This window comes from Haplochromis burtoni, unplaced genomic scaffold, assembly GCF_018398535.1.
Source record: "Haplochromis burtoni strain Fernald_Lab_line unplaced genomic scaffold, NCSU_Asbu1 Contig_8, whole genome shotgun sequence".
NCBI classification, from domain to species: domain Eukaryota; kingdom Metazoa; phylum Chordata; class Actinopteri; order Cichliformes; family Cichlidae; genus Haplochromis; species Haplochromis burtoni.
The window spans coordinates 3,242,885-3,254,508 of NW_024582369.1; the positions used below are offsets into that span (position 1 = coordinate 3,242,885).

Below are 11,624 nucleotides of genomic sequence, written 5' to 3' on the forward strand. Positions count from 1 at the left end.
AACTACGTGCTGTACACTTGCAGTCTCATATGAATCATAAAAGCATACTGCCTGATGCCACAACTTTCAGTTATAAATGTTTTGAATGTTAACACAAAACGCGTAATATGAATCTAACAATGGCGGGAGCGTTGATGATTTACCTCTCTTGCTTTATAAGATGATTAGGGCAGACGCAGCTACAGGAAACTGACGTCTCCTCTAAAATAACGCTGTTCTTGTGTAAGCAAACCTAAACACAAACCCGTTGTTCTCCCGAACAAGGGAATATAATCTACCATAAACGAATATAAGCTGCAGCATAACCCACAGGATAGACATAAACACACGTAGCCGGGGCTTCGTAGTGCTGGGATGAGCAAATGGCTTAAGCCTGCAGTACCTCACATGTCCGCTAGAGGCTGACGCCAACAAAACTACACTTCGATTGGACGCCTAAACGTCTCTGTAAATTAGCAGGTAGGTCGTTTTTTATTTGGATTTCCTCAATGGGAAGGACAGAAGCTAAGCAGATAGAAGGTTGCTATTTGTTTCAAAAGAAGGGCAATTTATTTTTCACAAGGGGGAGTGTGCTGTGGTCCAACTCGCTGCAATGCAAACAATTAGCATTAAAACTGAAGAGCCACTAAATTGGTAGAGGGGGAAAATGAAGTGAGTTTTGTATTCGCTGGCTGTGTTGGATGAATATAATGCAATGACATGACAGTAGCTGGGCAGAAAAGGTAACCGTTATTAATAGCCGCCTCATCCATTTAGCTGTTACTCACCGTAATTTGTGCACTCTCGTTGTTTTTAATATTTTTGTCTGCAAAACTATCGTCCAACTAATTTGTAAATAAATTTATTTAAGATTGCCATGGGCTACAATTATTTAGTCCTTTTTATCAAAGCTCCTAACCCTTTGGGAATTCTGCCCCTTCTGAGTGTAAATGGTGTGATATTAAAGTGTGTGCAATGTGTATAAAAGAGCTGTGATTCTGCAAAAACTAGATGTAAATATTTGCAAACGTTTGTTGCTTTTCTGTGTTGTTAAGGAACTGAGAAACATTTTAAGTGTCCAAAGAGCCTGCTGCCAGTTTGCATGCCAAATACTGTAACAGAGTTACTTCTGCATTGGAAAAAACAAAACAAGAAAACTGAACTATAGTGTAAGTTACTGTAAGACTATTAGCCTTAATGGTTTGTGACTTCCAGTCCAGCCTTTGTGTGGGCACTTGTAGCTCATAGTGGGTACGTGACTCTAGCTGCTTAATTTGCTTATCAGAGCTTTCAGCTATCACTGCTCTTTAAGTATTCTGCCATCTGTAATAAACATAGACCCATCCAGCTCATATCCTGTTTTGAACCTGTCAACATGGTACTTTAGCTCAAGTGTCTGAACTCCTGGGACAACTGTGTGACTCATTTCCATGTGTGTCATTTTTGATGTTGAGTCTTTAAGGAAACAGGGCCGAGCATCCAGCAGGAAGGGATTCCTTCAAGCTCAGACATCAACAACATCCCGAATATTAAAGCCATAGAGTAAAGTCAGAGGAATGGGAGCGAGGATGGAAATTATGCCAGACTTACCCTCTGCCAAGGTCAGTCACAAGCAGTCTTACCCAGAAATTTTGAGCGTAAACAGCACACATCAAGGCACGGGAAATGCTGTGTGTCAGAAATGACGTACTTCATCTCTGAATAAGCAGCGATACAGCGATGCTTGTTGTTCCTGTGTACAGGAACTTGCATCATTGATCAGCCACGCGAGACAAAGCTTTCCAGGCCTTGGGCGAAGGAGACTTTAAATATGATTCCAGAGATGTGGATTTGGCACATTTTGTGATTTCGATGATAGTAAAGAATATTATAGATGCAACTGACCAGTTTTGGGGGGGGGGGTTTGCTACTGAAAATTTTAATCCATTTAATCCAGAATCATCAAGTCCATAGGTTGTGCTGCAGGGTTGCAAACTATTTCTCTTGAATGCAAAATGTATGTGCTTGATAGAGCTTTAGACACATGAAATACACAAGTTTCTTGATTAATTTTAAAGAGTAAGAACACTTTTTTGTGGTAGTGCACTTGCAGTGATTTATACTGTTGAGTACTTATATCCTAATCCAGTGTGGGAATCTGGGAAGTCTGATGGCGATAGTGGAACTTCTTTATAGGATTATCCTGGTAGTTTTAAACATGGCTTTTATTTTTAATATTTTGTGGTGTCTTCCTTTTGTTGGAAAATAAGCCCAGACTTAACAGAATAATTACAAGACCCTCACCAGATACCATATTTTACTTCTTTTTTTTTTACTATATTTTCTTTTTTTGCACACATTCATCATTAAAACAGCGCAAAATGCCTTTAAATTTTTTGTTTGTTACATTGTAACCACTGCTATGATGTAACTGCATGCTTCTTATGAATGATAAGTGCTGAAACATCAAACCTTAATGGCTGTCCTCGTGTCTCACTAGCTGTCATCAGACAGCCTGCTGGTTTGCTTTGTCTAGCCTCTCCAGTAGCTGTTAAAAGGGGCTCTCTCACATTGCTGAACTTATAACATCACTCATCTAAATCATTACTGCGTCTGCTTTTCAGGATGCATGCTGAGTAAACTCTGTTAGCGCAAGAGAACACAACCAGAGCTACAAATGGAGTATGTGGGCCTCCTAAAATGGAAAAGATGGGGCATGATTTAAGCTCAAAGGCATGCTGCCCTTTCACTTAAAAAGAGCTATGTTCCTATGTTTGGACAGCCCTTTATATTATTGTATATATATATTTTTTTACACAACTGTGTATAAAGGGAAAACAGAACCATAAAAATATATGCAACCAATTTCTAGGGTTTCCAAATTAGAAATTAGCCATTTACCTGGATATCACGAGTATCAATTAAGAATAGCTGTCAAAAAATTAAGCATTGCAATCCATATTGTAACTAGCACAATGAAAACATGGATCAGCACAAGTAACGTCGCCCCGTTTATTCCCACACACGGTTTGAGTTCACACACACAACAGATAAGCATGTTCTATCTCTTAAATGGAACAACCACATTGCAATTAGGAAGCACAATAGGAACATCCTCCTCCACATTTAGGTGAAGAGTTATACCACCCCAGGGAAAATCTGCAGCAGTCAAAAACAAGCCAGATAGCGCTGCAGCATACGTGCTATAGACCAGTGCAAGCCATGCTAGTAGAGAGAGAGGCACCAATGCAGGCCAGGCTGCAAAAATAGGACACGCTCTGCATTTTTGCAAACCTCATGTTAGGAAAAAAAAAAATCCATCTGTAGTAGTATACATAAGTGTTCATACCTTTTTATTTCTCTGTGCTGTTTCTGCTTTGAGATATTAAATAAACATTTTGAAAGCGCTCATAAAAGTTTACTGAAATGCACAGAGGAGAAAAAAACGATTTTTCAGTCCCTTCTTTGTACATTCTGCAGTAGCGCGCAAGCTTTACCGCCTGTGCTGATTTGGTAATCAGGCCGTGCTTATGGGTAAATGGAAATCTAGCCTTCTCCTTCCCCGGGTTGGCAGCCATGTGCTGGCCTCCCTCTGTGCTTTTGCTGGTCGTCTGTATCTGCTTAGAACAGGTGCCGGATCCCGTTCAGCTGCAGCATTCACAGCACAGGTACGGGTGGGAGGCCCTTGGCTGCTCGTTCAGTCCCCCAAGTTTTCCAGGGGTCCCCATCTGTGTCCCCGCACATCCTCTGCCACATGGCACCTGTCCCTCGACGAGTCTGGTCCATTCTTCGTCCGGCGACGTACACGCCTGCCTGCCACCCCACACTCTGCCTGTTGTTGAGCCACAATGAGATGAAGAATAGCTGCACCCATAATCCCTTGCTGTGAGATGTGTGTGTGTGTGTGTGTGTGTGTTTGTTTGTGTGTGTGTGTGTTTTCCCTTCTTTTTCCTCCTTTGGCCAGATCCGGGGCCAAGTACAAATTGTAAACAGGTTATTATGCTGCTGTAACACACTCCAACTGGAAATGCACTCCAACAACATTTAGCGTTTGCTGATGTAAATGTGTCTTTATCCGTCACATAGAGTAGTTTAATTTGGTGGAAAGTTCAGTGCGTTTACCGCTGACGATGACGACAACGTTGTAATGGGTTTGCTGTTTTGTGTGCTCGCAAAGCTTTGCGGGAAAAATTCCATCAGAATTGCTCGGAACAATAAGTTTGCTCCATTGAGCAGCAAAAGAGAAATCTATTTTGAGGAGAGGTCACTTGTGATCACACAGCATTCAGCAGGAGCAGCTAGATCATTCAAATGCACTATATTTTTACACAGGACGTAGGTTTAAACAGCGTCTTAGTCTCCATGGTATGCCTTAGTCACGTAAAACAAATCAGCCACATCCTCTTGGCCTATAGTTAATGCTAACAACGTCATATAGCGCAAATGTTCATCATCCAAATATGACGATACTGGACGCTCCCTCTCTAGCTACACAATAGACTTTAGTCCAACCAGACAGACAGCCTCCTCAGTTCCTCCAGAGGACACAATATCCAAAGTGATCACTGATCACCTCGGTCCCAGCAGATGGATAATACTTTACACAGCTGCGAAAGCTCTGGGCTCCGTCCACCCACACCAAGCTTTTCTCTGTTACCTTGACAGTTAGTGTTGCATTGGACCAGTGAGTTGTTTGTTTGCCCAGGGAAGTGACATGACGGCAGAGGAGGAAATAGGAAACATAACAGACTACCTGACAGACTCATTCCATGGGCTTGACCTGAGACTGGAGCTGAGCCAGACAGCAATCAGAGAGAAATAACAAGAGGAGCCTTTTTTGTTTGTTCAGTCTATATCCTTAAAATCATTGAAATTGTAAATTTGTGATCCTGCACATGTGTCAAAAATAAAATTAACCAAATTAAAGGTATTATTAAACTCAGCTGGGGTGGAGAAATCAGCTGTAAGAGAAAAAACTTAACTGCGCATGTGTGCATTAAATCTAAAATTTACATGGTTCACCACCACGGGTTGACACGTCATTTTGTCTTTCCGTTCTTGATGATTTATTGCAGTTGGAAAATAGCAATGGCCGTCTTTGGATTTCAGCAGATGGCTCTGACTAAAGGTTTAGAGTGCTGATGAGTCAACTTCGAGCAAGGACAAAAATTGAAGATGACAAACTGAGTGTTTCCCGTAACTTCCCAGAGCCTTAAAATCGCAGAATCCACAAATCTCAGCAAACAATCCAAATTATGTAGCTCCTGTGGGCATTTCACAGGAGTGACGCTGGCATGCTAATCACTTCATTATCAATGCAAAATTCAAACCAATTGGTGTGCAATAGTTTGGCAGTGGAGATGAGTTTGAGATTAAAAAAAATTGCTATTTATTACCTGGCTGCATGCGTTAGTCAAAAACAGCATGGCTTGGAATGTAATTTTAGCACGGTTATTTGCATATGTGTGGAGTTTGAACTTGCTGGTTTAAACCACTTTCATAAATGGAAGCTATGTATCTCTCAATTTATGAAAATTCAAATAAGCTGAACCTATAAATTAGGGGTGTCAAACATAAGGCCTGGGGCCCAGAATTGGCCCACCGAAGACACCAAACTAGTCCACTGGACAGTTTTGGAAATTTTGAAGGAGGGAATATATTTTAGACTTTATCTGTGTCTGCTTTGATACCTCTTTTATTTCCACTCGTCCTACTCCAAAGTGAAAGTAACAGATAATCAATTAAGTGATGAGGAGTTCATGTTTTTTTCACCATTTACTATAGAAATGTTTTATTTATGCAGTGGGTTCACAAGAAAAAAAAACCCAAAAAGGGCACATTCTGTCAAATAAAAAACAGTTTTTGTTTTATAACTGCTGGAGAGTAATTTTACACATGTATTTCTTACAAGTTAAGCCCAAAGCAGCACTTCTTTATCATGTGGAAAAAGACAGATGTTTTTCTTGAAATTGTTGTTCTTTTCTTTTTCAATGATTAAACGTTTAGTTAAACTTCTCTGCACTGACAGAAACAGGAGTTTTACTGCTCTGGCTCACTTAAGATCAAAGTTGGCTGTACATGACCTACAATGTAAAATGAGTTTGACATTCCTGTTTTAAATGATAACAGCTAAATAAAGCATTGAAAAAAAATATTAATTAGAAAAAGGTATTGTATAATAATAAAAAGCCAGGACTGTGTCTGTAATTTAGGAAAACTACTTCATGTATATTTATGTGTGTATATTATTAGGCCCTTTAGCTGTTGCTGAAATCTACTACCACTGAAAAAAACAGCCTCCTTCATTCTGAACAAACTTCTGCTTTGTTCTGTAATTTATGTCAGATGATACTCAGTTGATGCTTGCGTTTTTGTCCTTGTCACGGCGTCCTACCCTGAGGTGGTGGATTTGATTGTTGAGACATTGCTGGTCATCTTTACCAAGGGAGTCTGCACTAGCACCCCGAGCTGACCTTGACACTTGTGAGGCTGATGCCCCATCAGCGATTCCCTTCTCACCTTAAATGCCTGGGGCACCACCCGTCCGACAATCAGAATATGGTTGCGTGCATATTGACCCTCCACAGAGTTTTAAACCCTGCAGCTACAGAGGGTAATGATGTAACCTCAGAGAAATGAACACCAATACCAGCCGGCTGCAAAGACGAGTATATGATGAATGTTGTCATTCTGGCGCGTTTTATCACATCTGCCATGAGCTGTGTCAGAAAATACACAATTGTGGTTGACTGTGGGTAACTATAGGGGTCAGAGTTAGTGTGTGTGCTCACTACAACTGTTGTTTTCAGGATAACAAACCTGCTTTAAGCTCATTATTGTGTATGTTTGTGTGATGTGTCTTTATGTTTGTGGTCAAGGTACAATAGGCCAGGTTGACAGAGACTTTCCCCGAAAAATAGTGGATAAGTAAGATGCTAATCAACACGGCACCGTTTCCTCCTGCTGCTGAACAGCGGGTTCCCTTCCCTCACTCTGACTCTTTAATGCAGGGCCCAGCCAGGCCCAAACATCCTGACGGAGAGAGGCTTTTCCCTTATCAGTCAGGAAACACCGCTCCTCCGCCACATCCTCTTTACAAGAAGCACGACTCAACCATTCCCAAAAAATGCAGGAAGACCAGCCAGACTCCAGGATTTGTCAAAAGCCCCCTGAATTCCTTTTATCGAAAAAAGAAAAATTCAAGAGAACAGAGAGGTTGAGAAGGGGAGGAGTGGAGAGTTTGGAGGTGGGGGGGAAGGTAAAACAGTAATTTTTTTTACTTATTTTTTCCACAGATTACGAAAGGTCTGCATCAGCAAGATATAACGTGGGGTGAGGGGGTGGGTGTAGAAGGAGGGGGTCCAGCGTGCCGAAGAATGGCACCCAGAATAAGACTATAGGAAAACAAAGGATGGTTGAGATGGAGGCGGGCGCCGACGAATGTGCCTGTTTTACACTAATCCTCTGAACCGGGATGAAATGAAAGCGAGAGGAGACGGATGGAGAAAGATGATGTAGGGTGGAAAAAGCCAGCAGGGGAGTGGGTGTGTAGAATGGGCCTCTCACAGCTAGACAGAGCCTGAAATAGAAGAATACACGGTGTGACACTCAATTCAAAGATGGATGTGATCTTTCTCCCCCCGCCTCCCCGATTTGTTCATGGAGACTAGCAGGACTCCTGCTATCCTCAGTTTTTTTTTTATTTAGAAATCTAAATGTATTTATTAGGACTTAACTAGCACTGCCTGAACTTACCTTCCCCAGGTCAGATATGAATCTCCTGTTTATAAGAGATGCTCAAAATTGTGCCTTTTAAAAATCTGCAGGCTCATTATCCAAGCAGCCTTAATATAAAAATTGACCTTTATTTTTAAATTATTGTCTTTCACAAACCTAAATCAGCATACAGTTACAGTTAGCATTATTATTTTTCATTGTAGAGGTCGATTATATATTATTAAGTACTTGAGAAGAAGTATAAACGCCTTTCTGTCATCATCATATACATCACTTTGTTAAATTGCATAAGAAATGTCCAAACTAAAACCTCATTCAATTACAACTACTGAGGTAAGACTCCCAAACTAATGAGAGCAGGAACATGATACAAACATTCGAATGGAAAGCGCTGATAAGAGCATTACAGTTAGCATTTATGCAAAACATCAAAGGACTTAAATTAGCTTCTAAATAGCATCTGTACATGACTCGCTGGCAACAGTAACTGGTGACATTTACAAGTGGACAAACAAGTCTTTTGTCTTTCTTTTTTTTCCGACTGTTTTACTGGTTTAGAGATTTCATGACAACTGGAGGTGGCATACTGTAAGTGTTTTGTGTCTGCATCCCTGAGGTGTCCATCTCCTTCTCTTCACAGTCCTCCAATTGCTCTTTGTTCTTTCCCTGGCTCCAGACAATCATATTGCTCTGTAATCAGTTCAGTTTTTAATCATGGTTGGATTCATTTGCCCTTAGATGCTAAGGGTTTCCCTTTTATCAGCACCCAAGTGCAACATCGTCCTAAATTTCTTCAACCTTTGTAGTGTCTTTGATCAGTCACGCATTCAATAGGAGTTGTGACCACGCTTATGAGATGCCATAGTTGTTGTAGTAGGCCGCCGTCGCGTCTGCTAGCACGGAAATGAGGCTGGTTTCTGTGGAGCTGCTGGGACACGTAGTGGCAGAAGTGGTGGCGGCAGATGCCACCTGGATGTGTCCTGTAACGGTCATGCCGCTGCCCTGCTCCGGGTGGAAGCCGCTCGCGGTAGAGTTCAGGTACTGGTCAAACTCATTGCGGTCCACTTCACCGAGAAGCTCAGCTTGGCTCAGCTGGTCTAGAGTCTCCAGGTGACCTTGTGTCTCTGGTGGGGGGGACAGCTGACCCAGGTGGCCCTGGTGGACCCCGTGGTGAATCTGGGGGAAAGGTGGGGAGCTGTAAAAAGACAGGGGTGGGCCAGGGATCAGTCCACTGCCGCCTCCAGTTTGGGACATGTGAGAGATGTGACCTAAGTGTGAGCCCCCACAGTGAATCTGGGCGTGAGTGTAATCAGAGTGGTAAGGGGGCGGGCTGCCCATGTGTGTCTGATTCTGGTGGTGCTCGTCTGGACAGGAGACTGAGGAAGAACAGGAAACAGAGGAGCTACTAGATGTTGAGTAATAAGAGGGGGGTATTTGCTCGTGGTCCACCGCATCTAACGGGGACATCTCAGGAGGGGTGGGCAGGCCGTAAGGGTAGGTGTCGAAGCTGCTGTTGGAGCCAGCCGGGTCTCTGAAGCTTCTGACGCTGGGGAGAGCAGGGCTGGAGCTGGAAAAGCTGGTGACGGCTCCATTAGGGCTGCCCTCGTCTTTGTCGAGGGGGTGGCAGAGGGCTCGTTGATCTGGCAGAGTGCTGTGGTCAGGAGCCAGCCCGCTCAGGAGGAACCCAGGGTCGACTCGCTTGCAGATGCGTTTCAGCTGTTTCTTCCGGCGAGGCCGGTACTTGTAGTTGGGGTAGTCCTGCATGTGCTGCACCCGAAGCCTCTCTGCTTCCTCAACATAGGGCCTCTTCTGAGGGGGAGTGAGGGCCTTCCATGACTTGCCTGAATGCAGAGGAAGAAGAAAAAAAATCTCAATCTGAATATGGTTCAACAAGTTCTAAAATGCAATATATATGCACTAGTTTAGCAGTCTTTATTATTATAAAATAAATCAGCATCTTTTAACTTACAAACAATTTATAAATAACTGCAAAAATTATTTTTTTTAAAGTTACAGAATCACATTTCTTTTAATTCACAAGTAAAATAGCCAGTTCTGAAAATAAGGCAATTAGAAACGTTGGCAGGCTACGGAAAAATTAAACCCCATTGTTTAGAAATCGCAGTCTAAATTAACGTCTCGGGTTTGTGATCATAAACAAGAAAGAAAATCAGTGTTTAATTTCACCGCAACTTTCTGGGTCTTTTGTAGCTCTGAATTACATTTAAGAGACTTACCAACACGCATTAAATGTCCGCTTTCAAGCCGAACGTCAGTTTTTAAAGATAAATACAAAAATAGACACATGTGGGCCTCACAGATTATTTCCGATTTCCGCAAGTGCCAGATTTAAAGCTTAACCTTTACCAATAATCTAAGAAGCAGCATTAAACGCTAATTTTTCTCCGCTTCTGTCTTCTGCCTCTTAACGAATTTACTGCAAACTAAACTAAACTAAACTAAATACACGCGGATTCTGGCGATGCGCTTTTGAAGGCAACTCTAACTGCGGCGCAGTTTCATTTACTTTAAGAAAGACAATGGGCAATTTATTCCAATTAAATTTTAAAAAAGTTTTAACACATTTTTTTTTATGTCATTTTAAATAAAGCAGCTCATTTGGCACTGCTGGATACGTGTATTAAAACGTGTTTTACTACAACCGAGGCCTAAGAGAGGAAAAGTAAGTAGAAGTGAAGTGTGCAATAAGTAGCTTAAAAATAATAATTATAATGATGATGATGATGACAATAATAATAATAACAATAATAATAATAACAAAACTCGTAACTTTAAATAACTTTTTTCCTCACCCAACATTTTGCTGAGCTCGGCATTGTGCAGGTCAGGATTTTGAATCGCCAGCCGTTTGCGCTCATCTTTGGCCCAAACCATGAACGCGTTCATGGGTCGTCTGATCCGCGGCTCCGGCGCCTTTTCCCCGGCATTCCTGTGAGGACCATGCCCGTCGGCTCCGTCTCCGTCTCCCGGAGGACACTCGAAGGACTCCGGCCACGACGAGTACGCGCTGATGAGAGCAGCCATCTGCGCGCTCTCCTCTGCAAACTTACAATGCGCGTCTCTCAGAGAAGTTGTGTTCTCACTGTCGGCTAATTAAGCGACCGAGAAACTACACAGACATGCTTAAGTGATAATAATAATGAGAATAATAGTACAATTAAAACTCCACGGCTGCTTGACTCACTCACTGGATCGCTACGGATTTGGGAGAAAGCACAGATGTGCTCAGGCAGCGGCTCCTCTTCTGAGTTATGGTTCAGTCTTTCCTGGTGGATGGGAGGAAGCGCTTTATATTTGACTAGCAGGTTCCAGGAGAAAACCCCGCAGGACTCTCGGCTCCTCCTTGATTGTAAGTTGCGCCCCGTGGAAGGGAAGAGAGAGAGAGCGCGCAACATTTCAACACTACCAACTCTTTAAACTCGCCTCTCTACAAAACAGCACTTTCTTCCTCTGACAGATATCCCATTTAAGAGATAGGTCAACTCATAAAAGTAATTCATGATTCTTTCGAGCTACTGATCACCGTTTGATCATCATCAGCTGGATTTTCACACAGGAAAATAAATCCTTTGCAAACCTCGTTGTTGTTTCCTTGTTACAGGTGCATTAATGCTCACGTGTAATGATGAAAAAGAGGGTTTTGCAATTTTAGAGTTTTTAGGAGTTGACAAAGAAACCTTCGTAGAAAACACACCTAACCTGCTTTTGCAGTCTACGCAAGGCTTTACTCACCAGACTAAACTGGTTAACTGGCGTTTCCAGATTTCCACTGAACTCCAAGAGCAAGCAGCGTGACAAGTAAAGCGAACACATACCTTTTAAAACTGAGGGAGGACGAAAACAAAACAATTTTTATTTAAATTACTGTACCTTGAAAAATACTTTGGTCATGTTTTTGTAGTCCTTGA

The 11,624-nt window shown here is 42.2% G+C and overlaps 1 protein-coding gene across 1 annotated transcript; it reads right to left on the minus strand.

Annotated features, from left to right (window-relative positions):
* Nucleotides 1-5,780: 5,780 nt before the first annotated feature.
* On the minus strand, nt 5,781-11,247 carry sox7 (SRY-box transcription factor 7). Its single transcript, XM_005914381.3, has 3 exons — nt 10,905-11,247; nt 10,509-10,761; nt 5,781-9,536 (listed from the first exon to the last, which is right to left on the minus strand). Exons 1-3 carry the CDS (start codon nt 11,109-11,111, stop codon nt 8,545-8,547), a joined length of 1,452 nt encoding a protein of 483 aa, XP_005914443.2. The 5' UTR covers nt 11,112-11,247; the 3' UTR covers nt 5,781-8,544.
* Between the last annotated feature and the right edge of the window lie 377 nt (nt 11,248-11,624).